Source organism: Condylura cristata, unplaced genomic scaffold, assembly GCF_000260355.1.
Source record: "Condylura cristata isolate star-nosed mole 26May11 unplaced genomic scaffold, ConCri1.0 scaffold00021, whole genome shotgun sequence".
Lineage (NCBI taxonomy): Eukaryota > Metazoa > Chordata > Mammalia > Eulipotyphla > Talpidae > Condylura > Condylura cristata.
Genome location: NW_004567122.1, coordinates 20,610,457 through 20,631,097, shown reverse-complemented (window position 1 = coordinate 20,631,097; position 20,641 = coordinate 20,610,457). Strand labels below are relative to the sequence as shown.

General features: G+C 36.7%; 1 protein-coding gene across 1 annotated transcript; it reads right to left on the bottom strand.

Moving 5' to 3' along the window:
- Positions 1 to 11,575: 11,575 nt before the first annotated feature.
- On the bottom strand, positions 11,576 to 20,440 carry CTXN3 (cortexin 3). Its single transcript, XM_012727892.1, has 2 exons — positions 20,145 to 20,440; positions 11,576 to 12,733 (listed from the first exon to the last, which is right to left on the bottom strand). Exon 2 carries the CDS (start codon positions 12,629 to 12,631, stop codon positions 12,386 to 12,388), a length of 246 nt encoding a protein of 81 aa, XP_012583346.1. The 5' UTR covers positions 12,632 to 12,733; positions 20,145 to 20,440; the 3' UTR covers positions 11,576 to 12,385.
- Between the last annotated feature and the right edge of the window lie 201 nt (positions 20,441 to 20,641).

Below are 20,641 nucleotides of genomic sequence, written 5' to 3'. Positions count from 1 at the left end.
AGAACCCAGAACCAGGTCTGCTCTTTTTCAGTCTTGCACTTTTTCATTATTACATCATTCATTCTTTCTCATCCTCCAGATTTAGCATTTTGAAAAGTCCACCCATTCTTCAAGACCTAAGATAAATGGCATTTCCTTCACTGGAGTCAACCAGCAGACACCCATCTTTCTTTGCCAACAGTTAGTCTGTTACCTGCTAGATGTTTGTTATCTTTAGCTCCCTTCCAAGATTTTATATTTTTGAAGGCAGTGATGCTATTTGACATATTGCGTATACAATAAAATGCTTTCACCTGGGAAATTCTCTATGCATGCTTGTCAAATATATAATTGAACAAAGGAAATGACATAGCAATTTGTAGTATTGGCTATTAAGTCTGTAATGTAAGAAAGTGAATGTGTGAAAATGATAGAAAGCATAAACCATTTGCAGTGCATTTTGATCTCCTTGAACAAAAGAATTCCCCATACATTTCAGGGCTTGTTATTGATTTAAAAATATCATTTCATTTTCCCACTTTAATCCTTTCCTTTCATTAGAACAAGCAGAGGGAATTAGTGAACTGTACCAAACACCAAGCTATTAGGAATTCAAGATTAAGTTTGGAAACCCATGTATCTCTTTAAAATATGAAGAGTGCCAGTTCAGTTGAGTACAGTAAGAATGCCAAAAGATCTGGTCAACTTAAACTGAAAAATAGAGATAATTAGTTTCTGCCAGTGAATGTTTAAATGTAAGATAATCTACTATCCCAATTTTTCTGTCCTGGTATGTTTATTAAGTAAATGTTTATTATGTGGTTCCATTTCAAACTGGCATAGGGGTGACTTTTAGAGAGCAGGAATTTCATATATGATGGGATGGATGAACTTAAAGAGAGAAAAACATCTCTGTATTTCTATTTTTAAAGATATTGCTTACATAGAGTTCAAAGAATAGACAGAAAGTAAAGGTTACCCCCAAATGAAAATTAGCCCCAAGAAATATCAAACTATCTATATATATATATACACACACACACCTTTATGGAAAGCCTGCTAATACTTTTTTTTTTTTTTAATGGGGAGAGTGGGTAGAAAGAAAGAAAAAGGGCAGGTACCAGTTTTTCATGTTTTTGACCTTGTGCCAGGGTATGGAAGTTTGTCATAATATTTAGTAGCCATAGAGGTAAGTAGATACTCAGACACTTAATTAAATTCACTTTGATGTTATATGACAAATAATTACTGAATATTATTGTACATAAGGCCGTGTGCTGGCTAGGAAATTTGAGGTACGTAAAGGTGATTAAAAATAAGTTCTGTTCTCAAATTAATCACAGATTTCAGTCAGAATGAATACTATTGCTAGATTGGCTGATTGGAATATCAATCCCCTCTTTAATTTATTGACTTTAACACTATTTTCTTGAGGAGTCTGAAATTGCCTCCATAATTATTTCCAGTCACCACTTAACTGATTTAACTTGACTTCTAAACTTGTGATTCTCCATTTGAAGAATCAGACCCATCTTAAAGATTTTTTCCAGAAATCTAACTTTGGGTAGTTCCATGATCTGAAGACATCTCAAGACATTTACATGTTTAAATAATGCTTTCTCATATATCATATTTTATTTTATTGAATTCTATGAATGCAGCTTTAGATTATATTCACTGACAAACTTATAGGGAACAATTTTGTTTCTTGAACGTAGGTTGAAACACAAAATACAAACGTAAGGGACCTCTTGGGCAAAATTTTATCAAAAAGTTTCTTCAAAAATCATAAAGTAATAAATATTCAGAAGTTCAGCCTTTTCATGCTTCCCAACTAGAATGGATGCTCCCTGTGGTAGGACTGTCTTTTCATCTTTGCAAACCCAATGAGAGCCAATACCCATTATGTTTTTGGTAATGCACGTTGGTGAATAAATTTATTAATGAAAAATATGACCTGTAGCATTAAAAAGCTTTCACCTCTTAATTTTAAGAATTTACCCAGAAGGGCAAGCAAAGGTGGAGAGTGTTTCAGCCAGGTAGAACAATCCAAAAAAACAGGGCAAAGGGGAGAAGTTATTTTGAGAAGAGTCTCTGGGGAGGGAGAGCAGCTAATCACAGGGGTTACTCCACTCAACCTCCCAGTGACATCCTATAGAATGCACTAATTGTGGATCTCTCCCAGAGGTGTTTGCCCCATAAATTTCTTACTGCCAGAAATTGTGGCCAATAACCTGATATCCTGGAAACTTGTCCAACATACTGAGCAGAGCTATCCAATTCTAAAGAGTCAACGGGATTTTTTGCCAAGAATTCCTTTGCAAAAATTGGAGGACATATCATTCTCTTATTTTGCCCTCCTTGGTGAGAGAGTTTAAATAAACACATAGTTTCACTCTTGGACTCACTAGCTGGATATTCTTTCAAATTTCAGTTTCAGATCACTCAAAAGAACAATGTGAGCTCCATGAAAACCAAGGCTTGGAGGAGGGTAATCACAAGATGAAAGTTTTCCCTATTTAAACCTAATTTAAGACTAAAAATAGTTGCAACAGCTTCTACTTATTTTAGAGAGGTAGGTAGGCTAGTGAGGGGCAGTATTATGTTGCTAGAAAACATCTACCATAAATTCTCCAATGTTTCAGTCTTGAATATGTTACTCAGGAACTAGGAAATAGCATTTGTCACGTGGAAATATATCTTGTTTTATCGGTAAAATGTATGCTTAATTTATATTTTTCAGAACACAAGCAAAATGTTATTATTTTAAATATTAATTTTGTAATATTTAATGTTTTGGTAGGTTTTTAAGCACTCGTCGTTAATTTATTTGCTAAATAGTCCCGTTTATTCTTTCCATGTTCTGGGACTATGAAAGTATTTAATTCACCTAACAAAGGTAACCAACAAAGCAATTGTCAAAAACTTGAGAGTGAATCTTTTCTGCTTCCAAATATTTTGAAAGTAGGCTCATGTGAAGAAAAAACTTATTATGATGAAAGAGCACTTTGGGGGTTGAAAAAGGGAAACACTATTTCTCCGATACCTAGAGGTCTGCACTATTTCCAAATTATAAGTTTTTACTTAAGCACAGAGCTCAAACTAATCTTCACTTTAATTGAACATTTACGGTATTTGAAAAAAAATAAATGAAATAATCACAAGAGCACAATTTTATAATTGTTTTTCTAATTAGTCCGATTTTTTAATGACAATATTCTGTGTTTGAGGCATGCATTTAGATAAGTTTGTTTCTCAGTGAGGTTCATATGTAAAATACCCCTCCTGCCTTATAATAATTAATAAGGTGATATTTGTTGAAAGCTTTTAGTCAACCACTCATCTCATCTTATTTAGTACTTGAATATACAATGTGGAAATATTATTAATATCATGTCGATTTTACAGCTGAGAAAATGAGGTTTATTTCCCAAGCTCGCAAAATTAGTGAGGGTTTGTGGTCAAATGTAAACAGGCTGAATAGCCCGTGCAAAAAATATTTACTTTATTAAGTCAACTTCATGGTCCTATCAAAGGTTACTTTTTAGACCAGGAAACCTCTTTTGTTTAATTTTTTCTTAAAAAATTTTTTTTTTACATTATTCATCATTTTGTACATTTTTTCATCTTGATTGTCATCCCTGTGGACTTCCTACCACCAGTTCACCCATAGTCCTGTGTGCTCTTCCCATTCCAGTTTTGATACTATTTACCTCTCGGCGGTGGTAGAATGTCTCTGGCTTATAGTTGCTTACAGATTTTAGTTTTTACTTTACTACAATACTTTTTTTTTTTCCTGATCCCTTACCCTCTGCTATGAGTGAAACCATACAGTGTTTTTCTTTTTCTTTGTAGCTAATTGCATTAAGTATTTCCCTCTTTTTTAGGGAAATATTTAAAAATAACCCTAAAAATATTAGCAGAATGTTGAATCAACATTAGTACTACTGAATCAGCATCAGTATTTCCAGAAATCTTGTTTCTATTTCTAGAGATTTTTGCTATTGATTTGCTTCTTAGAGCTACTCTGTGACTGGAAGAGCATTCATGGCAACCTGAAATCTTCACTTGCCTCACACTGGCCACGTGACCTGGGTCATATTATCTAAGTTCTTCAAGTCTCCTTTATATTGATATTCAGTAAGTGGTTCCCAACTTTCTATCATTTTTTTTTAAACAAAGGAATGTTTGTAGAGTAAGTAGTCCAAACATCTCAATTTATAAGTGAAGAAAGCGAGGCCCAGAGGAATTAAAGTGACTTAAGAAAACTGCTCAGCTCGTGCCATGTGTAACCAGTAGTGAACTCAGGCTAGTGGGGTCCCAGGCTTGTGCCCTTTCACTCTTCTATGCTGTCTCAAGTGAATTAATTTATAGTGGATGAACTCTGCACTCAAGAGAAGTTTCTCTCAAATATTGCTTGATTGTCTTTATATGTTATCAGGGCTACAGACCTGATTAGAGAGGTGGGCGCAGCTACAAGTTTTTTTCACTGCTAATGAGTTTTAAGCACTAGTTTATGTGGGTAATCCCTTGTTGTCATTTGTGTGACTCCCACTTCCCAGTTTGGATCCATGACATTTCAGTTGAACTCTGAGAGTTATACAAATATCAGTTGTGACTTCCCTGTCTTCAGAAGCTTTGTTGCATAACTTCAGTGAGGCCTCCTGCTTCATAGGTTTCCCCTGTTGAGCATCTCCATAGAGAATCTCCATGGAGCTTCCCATGGGGAGCAGATGCTGCCAATTGACTCCTTAAATGCATTGAAGTCCGCTTACATGGGGTCTCTCTTTTCTGATACATTCAAAGTTTTATCATTAATATGGCTAAAATATAGATGGCTTGCTAAGCCAAATAATGGATAACACAAATAGGTAGATTTGATTTCAGTGAATATGATATGTAAGGCAATCAAATTATAAAAAGTCAAGAATGGTGAAACAAATTAAATAAAAATATAAATACAACTAAAAGGGAAATATTTACATTTTTACTCTTGGATGCACATTTTTAAAATATATATACAAAAACTGGGTGAGAATGTTTGACTTTGGTAAATTTCTACCTTGAGGTAAAAATGCCGAAGTATTTAGACTGGGACTGTGATATGGATCAAGAGCAATGTGGTTGTAAGACAGATCATTTCACCTTGGGCTGTCTTACAACATGTGGTTTTTAGAACAAAATAAATGATAATTTAGTTTGGCATATTTTACTCAGTTCTTCCTATGCATCAGGTAAAACGAAGATCATCCAGAATGTTTGAAAAGAACAAGCCGTGGTTCAAAACATGACAACATGAAGGATTGTTTAAGTAACTGGACAGTTTTATCCTGAGGGAACAATGGTAACTAAAGAACTATGAAGGATTTGAGACTTTACCCATTTGCAAGCTGGTAAGTTAGCTGCTTAGTTTCTTGGATGCCGGTAGAAGACACAAGATTCTAAGACAAAGGATAGTGTACTACTTACAGTGATCACAGTGCCCAGAGTAGCCACATTTTCTGTGTCAGTTCCTTAAGCTCCAGTTTTCACAGGGCAATGAAAGAAGGACCAGGTAATGCTTGCACACACAGCAGCTTATGTTATAGGAGCTCTGAGCTTAGGAAGATTCAATCTTTTATAATAGACAGCAAGCAAATTTGCCCAACTATTTTCCTAGGGAAATGGAGATACTATCTCTAAACATATGAGTTTGAAAGAACAAAATCCCTTTGCTGAAAAGGAATTCAGAAAGAGAACAGACCCATGGAGAACTGTCTTTCAACCCTAGCTTCATTGTAAGAGTACATTACAAATCTATCACTCCAGAAGAAAAAAAAAAAACAACAAGCTCAATTGGTGAAAATTATTGAAGGACATATTCATAGTGTGTCAGATAATAATTTATGAAAATCATAGCAAGCTCAGAATGAAATGGACTCCTTAAGACATTAGACATGTTCAGGCAGAGCATAGGCAGCTACTAGTTGTGACTGTTGAGGAAAATATTCATTATCAAAGTAGAATAGAATTTAATGTTACCTTAAGTTCCTTCCAGCATACTATCAGGGAATAGAGAAAAAGAAAAAGTGAAGTAACTAGGCAAAAATGCGTGACAAACAAGGATAAAGAGTACTTTCAAACTTGAAATATTTACTGTATACTGATTTTATCTATGTCCCAACCTAAGAGGATCCAGGCAACTCTTCGATAAAGCAGAGCTAAGGCACCCACATCCCTTATGAACCTTATATTATAATCTCCCTTGTTGTATATTCACTTTTAAGAAAAACAATTTTTTTTCATGGATTTATTAACTGCTCATCATGTTTGAATTCATCTACTGCTGCAACCAATGGGTGAAGAAGTGAAAGCAGCATGTCATTTCACCTATTTGCTTCTCTGCTCTTTTGTAAATAAAGGGAGGGTGTTGAAGTAGAAGACATCAGTGTTCTTTTCCCAGCTTTAAGCTCCAAAAAATCCAAGAAACTGGCATAAATTTCGAGCAATAGGATGGTTATAGGGCTCAGGAAATAATACAGGTGGAAATCCCTTTTGAAAGGTGATTTAAATTGAATCCCTCTTACTCTAAAGTACAAAAACATCAATCAGGATATTGGGGAAGGCTGTGGGTTATAGGGATATAAGAGTAGCTTATGGTGATTTTTTGGCAAGACCTGAGAGTAGTTTATAGCAGGAAATTGCAAACAAAATATCCACTCTATACTAAATTGAGGTTCAGTGGAGATTGCAAACAAAATATCCACTCTATACTAAATTGAGGTTCAGTGGAGAACACTGTTCTGAAAAATGATTGTGGAAAAGACCCCAGACTGACTGAAGTATTGGGTCCTGGCTCATCAGGCCTAAGCCAACTGTAGGATTTTATAGGATGAGATGCTGTAGGATGCTTCTGAGTAAGTAGTCATCTATATTGAAATTATTAATTTATTTATTTAACAAACAGGAGGAACACAATTTTGCATCTCAAAACAAGTAAATATAGTAATTCCTTGCTTAACATTATCAATAGGTTCTTGGACACTGCAAGTTTAGGCAAAATAATATATCATGAAACTAGGCCCTTGAATAATATCATTTAGTTCACTGTCAGCCAAGATTTCTTTTTCCTCATCAATGTTACAACCAAATGACATTTATCAAAGCAATATTGTTCATCTATGTTGGCATAAACCAGTTTAATCCCAGATTGTATGTACACAAATAGATTTGTTTTTCTTTTATACAATTTTTTTCTTTTACCATAAAAGGCAAAAAGCAAAGAGTATCCAGAATTTGTTGTTTGTTTTAAGGCAGCCAATTTTAAAGAGTCAGAACTCACCTTGCACAGCAAGAGTGACCCCTGCCAGGCTCATGCCTAGGGAGCACACTCAGCATCTTGGCATCAAGCCACCATTGCTTTCAGCTATGTATCCATGTTACCTGAATTTATTTTATGTACCTGTTAGGAAAAGATGTCTCGAACTATCAGAAAAGCCTAAGAGAATAAGGTGGTTATAGTCAGCATAAAACTGGATGTAAGTAAGCATTGTGATGGTGGTGAAATGAGCATCATCCCAACCTCCAGTAAATTCTTTTAGCCAACATCATCACCCCTTGAACTTCCGCTGTGCTTGCTGTTGCTCCAGTTATGGTAACTGAAACCATGCTCTTACACAGGCTATGAATTTATTGAATCTTTCCTGCTTTTACCATATAGTGTTATTTTAAGTTTCATGTGTTATTTGGTATGATTCGGTAGGTTAATTTTTGAGTCTCCAAATTTCTCCCATATAAATTAACGGTAATTGTTTTTTTACATTATTTTGGGCTTACAAATGGTGTCATAGGAACACTCTACTTTCAGATACTGGGAAAATGTGTAGTGTTGGACACTTTTTATGGAGATCATCACCCTACTCTACAACTTTGTGATTAATAATTGAGACATCTCCTTGCATAATTTTTCTCAGAAGACATACATCTCATAAGTCACGTCTTAGATTTTATCCAAGGCTTTGGAATTTAAAATATCTTATTGAAAATGATTGTGTTTCAATGTGTGCTGCATTTCAATTCTGAAAGTTGACTTTTTGGCATTACAAGGTCTTAAAAATTTATCTATGGTGGGCAAAAATAAAAGGTTTCACATTACACCAAATTTATCAATATATTTACACTATAAGAGCTTCAGTGTTTCACTAAGACATTGTGAAATTAATCCAGTTTTAAAAAGGAAACGGAATACTTTTTTTTTATATGTATAAATATTTGGTCTAACTTCTGCCTCCTAAAATGTTGCTTATTTAATTTCAGCTTTAACCCTTGAAAATGGTAAAAGATTGATCTGGCTTGGAATGTTCATTAGTTTAACAGCAGGAGTTGAGTTAATCTCCTTACATTCCATGTTAAATTTACTTTATTCGGTGTTTAAGATGTTTTAAAAAATGTCTCATGGAGAGAACAGTGTTGATCTAGAACTTGGGGTCTTTTGGGGGCATAAACCACTAGTGGTGTGATTCAGAAAAGAGAATGAATTTGCCACATTTTTCTGAATCAAAAATAAGCTCAATGCTAGAATGACCTTGGGAAAGTAATTTTTTTTTCATCCTGGGATGCAGATGTTCATGATAAAGAGTCACTGCACTTGTTATGAATATCTCGTAAGGTACACAAAATGCTGCACTGTTACTCTGAAGTCAGAAAGATAGGGAAAGGGGATGATATGACCTTTCAAGAATGTGCTATTCACCCCAAGGAGCCTGTAGTAATTAAAGCAGAGGCAGAGTTAGCCTTGCTCAAGGGAGGGATCAGTTTACTCTTAATAGCCCAAAGTTCTTTATCACTTGTGCTATTCTTGCTCTTGACATGGGAGGGATGGAAAGTGGGGAGTCAGTGAGGGAAGGTTGAACAAGGAACAGTAATCTGAGAAGATAAAACAAAAATAGAGCAAGGAATAGAAGGAGAAAAGAAAGAAGAGCAAGCTCAGAGAGGCCCTGTGGCACTTGCTTGCAATCTTTGTCAGGGAGCCTCTTAGACACAGGTGGCTATTCCCATTACAGAAGATGATCCTCCCACTGCAGGGAGTATGGAACAGAGACTGGAATTGACAGCTGCTCTTCATGAATCTATAATGACTCCCACATGTCACTTTGCCATTTAGAACCAACTGATAATTGAGGCCCATTGTTATCCTTCCTTCATGTGCTCCAGCCACCCCACCCCTTCACTCTTCAGCCAGGCTGCTTTCTTACCTAATTTTATGGTTTTCCCTCCTCCCTTCCTTTGCATATATCTAAAGCACATCAACCTTTTTAGGTCAAGGGTATTATTTTTTAATAATGATAATGGATGTTGCGTAAACCTTTATACCAAGCTCTTGAACATACACTTCACGCTGAGCTATCATTTCCTGAGATACTTCTTTAAGTATTTTGGCCCATACCCTTCTCCCTGTATTCTATAGTGTGAAGTATTTGTTCACTAACCTGACTTTACAGAAGTAACCTCTAGGAATGAAAAGCTATAAGCCACAATGTCAAGAAGTTTCCATGAGAAACTATATCCTGACAGTGACTGAAGGATGCAGAATTTTGCCCTTTTTTACTTATTTTATATTTTTTCTGTATTTTTTAGAGTGAAGTGTGTGTATGTGTGAGTGTGTATGAAGTTCCCACACAATTTTACGCTACGACAATCATAGGTCCATAGCAGTTATTTGAACAATGATCCAGACACATGCCTTTCATGGTTCTCTAACATGGCAGAAAGGTATTCAAGAACAAGAACTAGCCCTGTTGTTCTCCAGTACTGGAAATGCCAAGCTTAAAATAGGAACTCAATAAATATTAGAGTGGGTTTGAATACACTCCCATAAAATGAGATAAAATAATGACACACATGACATGGAACATTTGCAGAAATAATAAAAATAAGCCCTCCCTAGTGGCAAAACAGATTAAAGTGCAGCACTACAAAATTAGCCACCTCTGTTTCAGAGGAGTTCAATCCCTGGTCAGGGAGGTGACCCACATAGTGCAGCAGACCTTTCCTGAATCACCAGCTGCTCTCCTGAGCAGTGTACTTCATCAGTCTGCCTATTCTGCTCCCCACTCTGCCTTTGATGAATCCTCCCACTGTCCCTGCACCTCTGGCCTGTACTCCAGTTCTGAATGCATAAATAAAATCTTCTTTTAAAATTATTTAAAAAAATAAATAATAAAACTTAAAATTAGGGGGGTGAGGAAATATGTATTAGTAAGAGAAAAAAACACTCAGGTGACTTAATAGATCATAAGTCAATATCAGTATTCAGTGTTGCTTTAGGTATAGAATCAACAGATGTTGAAGGAATCCCTCTTTTAATCTGAGGTTATATGTTCTTAAGGTGATATGTTCAATCATAAATTCTACAGTTATGTAAGAAATTTAAATCATTGGAGAGAGTTAAGAATCAAAACTTTTATGCACTGTAGCTAGGAATGTATAATGATGCACCAACTTTGAGAAAGTCTCCTAGTTCTTCAAACAGTTAAACACAGAAGTAGCATATGACTTGGCAAATGCTACAAGGAGTTTACTCCAGGGAACTGAATATACATAGCCATAAAAAAAAAGTGCACCCAAATGTTCATAGTAGCATTCTTTGTACTAACCCATGGGTAGACAAAATGTGGTATAGAAAACAATGGAATGTTGTTTAGCCCTACACAGAAAGTTCTGCTCATGTCCTGTGATATGCACAAATCTACCTTGAAAACAAGTTAAGTAAAAAAAAAAATCATACGTAAAAGACTATATCATCTGTGATTCCTCTTATTTAAATGTCCTACATTGGTAAATTTGTAGATGCAGAAAGTATCTTTGAGGTTGCCTGGAAGTGGAAGGAAGCAGGGCGGATAGTGACTACTAGAGAGTATAGAATTATGGAGTTAGATGGGTGGTGGTTGCTCAATTCTGTGAATTTAATAAAAACACCAGAACTATACACTTTAAAAAGTTAGATTGTATAGTATGTGCATTATATTTCAGTAAAACTATTTTTTTTTTTAAGAAAGAGAAATATCAAGAAAACTGGAGAGAAGGGAAATCTGGGCAGCAGGACTTCCAAAGAATTTTTTCTTTTAAATGAAAGAAGACTACAAAGTGACATTTCTAAGGGATGTCTTCTTAGGGCACAGTTGACTTTTTTAATCAAAGGGATGATGGCTAGCTGAGGAGAAAATTAGAGGAGATAGACTATAAGTAAAGCCTACGTGGTTTAGTTTAGATACCAAGTTTTGCTACCAATAGAAACTGAATTAATAGATTCCTACATCTTTTTAGTGGCCTTAAATAGTGCTTAAAATAGGTTTTCTGTGTATAAGACAGTTTATGTTAGCTCTTGCTGAAATGAGAGAGAGATGAATTTTGTGACCTTTCATGGTCTTTGCTCATAATCATATTCTTTCTCACTCCTCCACTTCTCCCTTCTTCTCTCCACCCTCCTCCAGTCCCGCAATTGCTAAGCCTCCTGAGGTGTAACATTAGGGCTTCAGGGTTTTCCTGTTAGTAAAATAAGAAAAGAGACACTTCTGTATCTTGAAACTTTTTATTTGATTTCTATATTCAACCATAAGCACACATTCCTCTTAAGACTATAAAAGTCTTCTCCTCTAAACAATTAAATTTTTGTTTAAAAAAAATAAGAGCAACTTGAAACAGAAATTTGCAAACTATCATTTCAATCATTTGTGTAAAGAAAGCAAGTTCAGGTTATGCGTAGCTACCTCTGCATCTGTTACTGATATGAATACATAGAATGTACTTGGCCTGGTAAACAGTTTTAAAAGCTCTCTAAGCCTTTAAATGTAGTTTCACATGCAAAATAAAGTATCATTATCACTCATATTTTCCAGAGCTGGAACCATCTCTTTTAATCTTCTTACTGCCTCTCCATTCTCCTTGTTTTAAGAAATAGTAAAGATCTGTTTTGGGTCCATTCAACACAATCTTCCTCATTCTCCATCCAGGACCCAGATGATCATGAAAATAAAACAGACTGAGGTACAATCAGCATACGGAAGCCGCTTCTTTGCCTTGCCACCAGTTTTGGATCACATCCTTTCTAGTCTTTTATTCTTGGGCCAAGTCATGGGATAGTTCTTATGATGGAAAGGTCTCTGTCAGTGCTGATACATACATTCAGTAGTATTCATTCACTCAGTGAGCATAAAAATTTAAACCTCCCTATTTTGGGTTAGTAATATAAACCTCCATTTCCAATCTTCTCAAATGTCTTTAACCCAACTACACCTTTACAGAATAATGGGAGTAGTCCTTGGGCCAGATATTAAAAATTGATTTGTTAAGATCATTGATAAAAGGAATTCTATGCCAAGACAAAAATGACTTCACCTTCTCAGGAGGAGATCCTGCCCCCTCCTTTCTAAGCAAGGGCATGGTCAAATTGCCCTTTCTCCAGACCTTCAAGTCCATCAGCCCAGGTCGAGGTTGGCATGCTCCTATATGGGTCTAGAAGAATCCGGAAGCACCTGACAATGAGAATGCCCAAGAAAATAAACAACAAAATCACAAAAACAAATGTGGTTTTCTGCTCCAGAGACATGCTAGAGTCTGTTGATGTGTTCCCAAAGGGTGCTAGAGTTGAAGGGACAGGTTGTCCTCCATCCATTATCCAGTGAAGCCAGAACACAGGATCTCTCAGTTTTCTTTTCTTCCATCATCAGCCTGCTGAGGTCATGATGGCTGTGCTTTGGAGAGGCTGAATGATGTACTGAAAGAAATAAAAGGAAGGAAAGGGAATAACCATCAAATAACAACCTTATTTTCTAGGCTAACAGTCATCTCATTCAGAGAGAAGAGGATCTCTAAATGTTTCAGCACAGATGCTTCATTCTGTTCAATACAGGAAAGAGTATTTTACTCTCACATGAAATGACCAGATTGTCCTCAGAGCAACAACCGAGGGCCAGGAAGGCGGGGCAGGGAATGCCAGCAGAGTACCAGATGAAAAGCCTGAAGGTAATTTTGACCTCGGGCTATGTAGCCAACTTGACATCCAAACACAGCCTCTTCCTGCCAAGTCTCTTCTAGCTTTCCTCCAACAATATAACTTGCACATCATTCTTATAATGATGCCATTGAATGAACACCAGCTATGTGCCAGAACTGTGACTAAAGATACTACAACAGGCACTCTGTTACAAGCACCATGCAAGCAAGGACTTCTGCAGCCCCAGCACAGGGAAACTAAAGCTAGAAAAAGTGCTTGATATGGAAACTTTTTGGGGGTGCATTGAGTTCTAGACTCTAGACTGTGGCCTCCATTTTACTGCTATTGGAGTATGGGTCTTTGGAGACATGACTAAACTATGAATGAAAATAGAAATGTCTTTATGTCTCAAGATGCTCTAATGAAGTCTTCTCACAGACATTCATCTTCTTTGGAAAGTATACCAAGAAGAAAGATGAAGTATTGTTTTACTTAAGACTGAGGGAATGTTTCTTTGTTTTCTCTTTCCCAGGTTAAGGGAAAAGGGAGGTGTCTCAGATGGCAAGCCATCAACCTACTGTTGCTGCTTCCTTTTTCTTCAGAAAACAGTGACAAGATTCAATATTTGACCCTGGGAAGCATCTAGGGGATGGAGATAGGGGAAGGAAATGATTGACTGCATTTTTATTTTATTTTTTACTGCATTTTTCAAAAAGCCTTTTCAAATGCCTTTCTATGACCATTTGGTAAAGAGGAAAAGAAGGAAAAATTGCATTATCACCATTTCCATTTTACTGGTAGAAAAACGGAAGTATACAAATATTAATGTTTACTTTTAAGGCATATAAAGTATACACCAACCCTATTAAAACCTTCTGATATCGAACTAAATCTATTTAAACCAGATTTTATAAAGGAAAGTATCTGTATTAGATGTCATATATAAAACAACATGACATATTTATGAATTTGCAAGAAAAAATACAGAGTACTGAGCTATAGAAATTAGCATGGATTCAAAAGAAATTATGTTCAGTGAAAAAAGAAGCCAAATAAAAACAGAGATTATGATATGAAGCATTAACAAACTATTTCTTTAGTTGACTTACAGTTATTAGTTGTTGCCTTAAAGGGCAACACTAGTAATCATGGTAACGGCCTACATGTGTATTGATACTTCAAAGTCAATAAAATCGCAATTTAAAAAAAAAAAAAACAGCTTCTAAAGGGTATTGCAGTACCTAGGAGGAAGGATTCACCAATTTGGGGAGAACAGATCCTTTGGAATACTCAATGACTCTTTAATTTTTTTTAAAAAAGCTGAAATAATTGCAACATATTATCAGTTATAATTCATTTTTATGTTGAAGTGAGATTAAGATAAAGTTTGTACTTTTAAAAGATGAGATTAGGAATATAAAAGACATTAGTGAATTGGATTTAACTTTGGCTTGCTTGTGTGTCAGTAGCCTCAAAGCCTAGTTGATGCTTTTCAGTGGGCAACTAGGGGTGAGGATTAGGAAGAGGGGAAGAAAAGATTGACTAGAACTCAAACAGCACTTTTTAGCTCTAGGGCCTTCCAACTAGGTCCATTTGTACCCACCCAGAATACCCAAACTGGATATAATGGTATAAATGTCTCCAAGCCCTAGGTCAAGTGAGGGCCATGTCGCAGTTGAGGAATATGTACCTGAGTCATCCTACCATATACCTGCTTATATTTCCATGTCCTAATAAAGAACCCCTTTTGGTCCCTGATATTATAGCTGTTTTAAATAGAATCCCCATTCTATATCCATTTTATCTCCAGCCTGAAAGAGATCAGGGTTCTTTGTCTTTAACACAACTGAGACAAATACATATTTTCAGAAAGTTTTTAATGAAAATACTAAGAAGGAAAGGAAATAGAGGAAAAGATAAGATCACTACCTATATGTAAATATACAACATAAATATTTCTAGTCTAGTTCAGTTTAATAAGAAAAATGAACAACTAGATGTGGAATAATTTGTGTCTGTGAAAAAGATACCTCTGGCCACAAGCTGACTGACTTATTCTGTCCCTCCCTTCCTACCTCTGGCCTTTGGTTGATGGGAACCATCTTGACACCCAGGGAGCAGTCTTTTCCTGCCTTTTCCTTCATACAAGGCAGATTGTCATGATCTCTTCTTATACTACCTATGTTTTCCCAATGACTCAGGTTTTAGGGCAGATACACGATTCATTTGGGGTCATACACCATGACTAGCAAATAACTCAGTCATTCTGATTCTGATAATCAGCCTCATCTTCCTCTTCAGTGTCCCTATAAGTGAATTTGGGGCCTGGCTTCTCTACACAGAAGTCAGGTATTGTATTGATTTAAAAATCATTATTAATGTGTAATTTTACCACCCTATGCTGATTAGAAAGTAAAATGTAGTGATAAGGTTAACCCTCTTTGCAGCCAGATTACATTTTGAAGAACTTGCTAAAATGTAAATATGTATTCTCCAATCCCTTCATCACCAACTGTTTCCAGATACCAAACTGATGAGAAAATAGAAGTCAAAGCTTTTTTGAAAACTGTAGCTCTTTGTAAATTATAAGTCTTCTCCTTCTGTGCATACCAGGCTGCCTAAGTTCCTATTAAATCATTTCTTTTTCTGTCATATCATCAAAGGTTCCTATTAAATAACAATATTTTACATAGTACAGTGACACATGAGTACATTAGTAGGAATTTGTCTATGATAACTGTTCCAACTTGAAGAAGAGAAAGAAGTAGAGAATGGTCTTGCAGGAGATGAGAGGTTGTTAGGACTCTGTGGATGGTAAACAAGAGGTATCATTAGCAGATGGTCCAAAGGAGAGTCCTGGGGAGGATGGAAGATGGTGAGAGATATAAGAAGGTCAGGAGATGAGCCAGAAACATTTGCCATGTATTTTACAGTTTTGCCTAGGATTGATTGAAATCCCAGGAAGAGCCTGCTTGATTTTAAACCCACGATCAACTAATCAATAATTTACAAATTGGGAAAACTTAGCAGCATGTTTAAATTAAAGGAAACATCAGATATAAGTAAGGTGCAAAAAAAAAAAAAAGAAATACATTTAATCACTTAACCACTACCATACCGAAATATTTAAAAGGCATCTAAAATATAAAATATAACTGTAAAAGCAAAATGTGCCTTTTTGCTAAAAAAAAAATTCTTAGAAAATGTTCAAGATTGCTTTTAAATGAACAGTGAAATCTTTTTTTTTTTCAGATAAGTACTAAAATCTGGACAAGAAAATTACTTTAAAAGACTTTGACACCACCACCTTCATCCTAAGTGTTAATGATTAAAAAAAAAAAAAAAGACATTTGGTTTAAGTATAAAGGGAGCCCATAGTTACTCACAGAGTGTTTTAATCCTGACCAGCTTCCCCCATCAGCAGCACTTGCATGTCTTGCCTTTGCCAGATCTGTTTGTGTGTGCTCAGGAAATAAATATTGGATTAAGGAAAACTTAATAAAAAGATGAGATACCATTTTCTAAAAATCATAAAATGCATACCTTTTTTCAGGTCAGTCTCCCCAGACTATGGGATGTTCATGGAATATCAAACCCTTTGAATGTCTCCGGAAGCCCATGTGAGCATTTTTAGCCACAGTCCTTCTCACCATTACCACTGAGTCAGTAATGGTAATTTGCAGGTGGTCCTCTCTTCTCCCTATCCTTCCCACATACTGCATTTTATCTTATCTTTCTAAGCACGTATCTCACAGCTTCCCCCCTCAGAAAACCTTCGTATTCAGGTATCCAAGACCCTCTCCCATCCATTAACCTCTGTAACCTCTGATATGCTTATAATCTGGACCATAAATCTGGGCAGATGCTAATGGAATTTTTCTATTATGTTAATTTATTTTCATAAATTTAAAGAGAAAAAAGCATCAAATCTCACTGCATTTCAAGTAAAATGGCCAACATATTAATAAGAACAAATGTACATGTAACAGAGTCTGAACCCCTGAGAAGAAAACTCGCCCTTTGCTGTCCAGCTCCACCTAACACCTGCTGTTCTTGGAACTCCTCCAGTGACCACTTCATATCAACATGAACTTTTGTCATGGTACTCTCTGCCTAGGCCTCCTCCTGGTCCTGTTTCCACCTGTAGATTTCACTCCCTCCCTCAGGGCTCTATTAAATACCAGCTACTCAGTGGGGCCTCCACCTTTCTCTCAGCTAAAGGAGTGGGATGCTTCCTACTCCCTCTCCAGGAGCACTTCCTTTGCCTCTTGGCAGACTGATCACAAGTCTTCAAGGGTTGGTTTCTTATCTCTTTTTAAACAATAAGCTCCTTGAGGAACTGCTGCTCTGCTTTTTCAAAAAGAGGTTGAATGAAGTCTTTGGCCCTTACAGTCCCAGGCACTAAATTCAAACTTCAAGGTGCCAGCTGATACAGACAGGATGAAGAAATAAAGCACTTGTTATCCGATTGAACTGGGATGTCAGATCGTTTCAAAGCCTCACAGATAGCCCAAGTCACAATGACATTTGAATAGTCACTGATCTCGTGATCTGAAAAGCTGTTGTTTAACTCTTTAAATTTTTCTTGGTTTCATTGCTTAGAGTGGGGTCTGAAATAAAAAAGATCAGCTAGATGTCAGAGGTTGTCCTTTTATTTAAGGGGACAACCCTTGTTACCTAATCCTACTTTTATTGGTGGTGAAGGGCAGCCATTTAAATTATCTTGAATCCAAATGCCTTCCATGGAAACTATAAATGTCAACATGTACCCTTCTCAAGCTTGATCCTTCGGACATTTCATTTCATTAGCATCTCATTATACAACTTCACAGCAAGGAAACTGTTGTGTGTTTTTTTTCCTGAAGAAAAGATATCTAAAAGCAATGACACGTTTCTTTTCTTATATTTAAAGTGACTGGATTAGTTAAGTGTATTTAGCACCTTGTTTTGTAGGTCCATGCAGGCATGGACTTTTCTGGTTAACTGCCATGTGTGTACTCCTGTCATGGATTGCAACAATATTATCAAGATTTGCAGTGGCTGTAGTACATGTATAGTTCTGTCTGGGGTAGTGGGTGTGCAATAAGTCGGTAATGATAAACAAGTGTTTTTTCCTTTTTGCTAGTTTGTGTAAAACTAGGTTTATTTCTGATTTCTCTTATCCAAACAAGAACATGAAGGAATGGTGATTATATATAAACTGCCCCACATTATAAAATCAATTTCCAAAAGAGTGGCATTCCCCAGAAGGATTCAGGATTGCAAGTACTCCCTGGTATGTTAATGAGTGGAAAGGTGTCAGCCTTTGGCATTCAGAGTAGTTTAAACAATGCTATCTGTATTTAAGGTGCTCCTAGGTCACAACATTGCCATCCTAATTTTTAAAACTTCCAGGCCAGTTATATAGCTTGACGTGTTCTCAAAAGTAGGTGTGAAAACAATTTGTCCACTGACCAAGAACACACACAGGCTTGTCCACTCACTTTACATGTCATGATCAGGATACACTGCCCTACAGAGACATCCTGCACATTTTCTATCTGTTTATCTGAAGACTTGTAGGGCCAATCTGTACATTGTCACAGGAAGGGTACTGCCTGCCAGGCAGCTCTGAATTTGCAGCAACTGGTTGAGGCAAATTTAGAGTGTTGCATTGTTCTGTATCAGTTCTGTAGCTGGTGGTTGAAGTGTTGACATGGCTTTTAGTGATTAAGTTATACACATCTTTAGATTTAGGCTAAATAAAATCACTTTCTTGTTTTTTTAAGTCTCTACTGCCTTGCTAGCCAGAGTTTCTCCTGGTCCACCCAACTCTTCACACTACCCATCTTTCCACCCCAGATGTGTAAATATGCCAACCATCACTATTATACAGCTCTCTCCACAATTGTAAGTCCTCGACTATACCTCCTCATCAACTAAGTAGTCATTAGCAAAACTTATGCACCTATGAATCCTGTGGATTTGAATTCATGATCCCCTTGGTCACCAGCCAAGAATTAGGTCAAGATTTCTAGGCTCGCTCTTGGTACTTCATACATTTTTTCTCCCTTTTTCCTTTGGCTCAAAAATACATGCCTCCCACATCTTTTTCTGCACATCTTTTCCCCCCAAATAAAACCCTCTTATTCTCATACAATAGCCCCAATACTTCAAAATTCACCAGACAGCTAAGGGTAAATATTCTATACATTGAAAAGCTAGACCCAAGGCAACTAAATAGTCCACAAACGATTATTTTAAAAACGCATAAATATGATCAGCTACAAATGTCAACAGGCAGTTGAGAACTGTTGCCAGATCCTGCTGCTGTACTCAGAAGTCTGTCTCCTCTGCCTATCCCTGCAAAGGCAGCCTGCAGACACGTCTGCTTGTGTTTGGGAGTGGACCCTGTCGTTCTGGCCGAACCCTGCTTGTCAGTTCAGGGTCAGCAGGAGTCCCTTCTCTTGGGTCTGAGGCCTAACCTCAGCTCTACTTCTTCTCTGTCTACATTTTCCTCCTAACATCTGTTTGAGGACTTTTAAAAGGACTGCAGGGCAAGCTGCAGGCTAACTGAGAACACCAGAAAAATGCCATGCACATGCCCTGTCAGTAACTGGGGGTATCAAAAGACACCAGCAGCAAACTGGAACTTTTAACTTCATACAAAAAACCTTGCTGTTTTACCCAGTTTCCTTTCTCTTTCCTAGTCTGTTTCCCTGTGGGGAAAAAAATAATCCGCTAGATAACACCTTAAAAGGCTAGGATTGCACAATGATTATCATCTAGGGACAGTAAGGACAGGCAGAACTATCATTATGAGTTGTTGAGTTGTGATTCTTTATAAACAAATGTAAATATCCCTGTTACATTTTGAAAGGTTGGATGTTTTAGGTAAGCTGGAAAAAATACTGTACCAGGCAAACAGCTTTCAAGAATAATTTACTGCAGCTCAGCAAAGAAAAAAACCATTTTATCCAGTAGCAGTAGCATTATAAACTTAAGCATGCTTTTAAAATAAAGCACCATTACATTTGACCCCTGGTGTTAACTTCACCTAGCAACTGTTTAATTAGATTTTTATCTGACAGCTAGATTTAAATTCAGAACTTGGATCCAAAAGACATCGGTGCAATTATTGTTCATGCATAAATTGTAAAGTTAAAGAAAAATATTTAATTAGCTCATCAAAGACATCATTTTGGTCAAGTACCTGGATCTGGCTGAACAAACACTTGATCCATTTCCTGGTGGAATAGTTACAGGTAGTTATAAGCTTCTTTAGTTTCCATTCTTCCCGACCAAGCTGTGTTAAAGCAGTAGACAGTGGTAGCTGCAAGCAGCTGATGGCACACCCCAGATCTAACGCTGTTGTTTCAAGCTTAGAAACTTCCCATGAAAACCCCCGAGTTAAAGGAGCATCGTCTTTCTGTGTGAGGCATCGTTAGCAGCCAATACGACTGCTTCTCTGAGGCAAGACATGATTTCAGTTCTGCCTCAGCAACTCTTCTGAGGATTTTGCTTCAGTGAGTAGAGGCAGTATCCTAGCTGTGAGTCTGAAATCATCTTCAAGAAAGCATTAACATTCAAAAGGAGTACGGGGAAAACATCACAGGGCATTCCCATACCTTTTCTAAATCAAAGCCATAAATCTCCCAGGGCTCTGTTCTTCTCCATTGATTGTTGACACTGCTCCTCTTTAGGAATGTC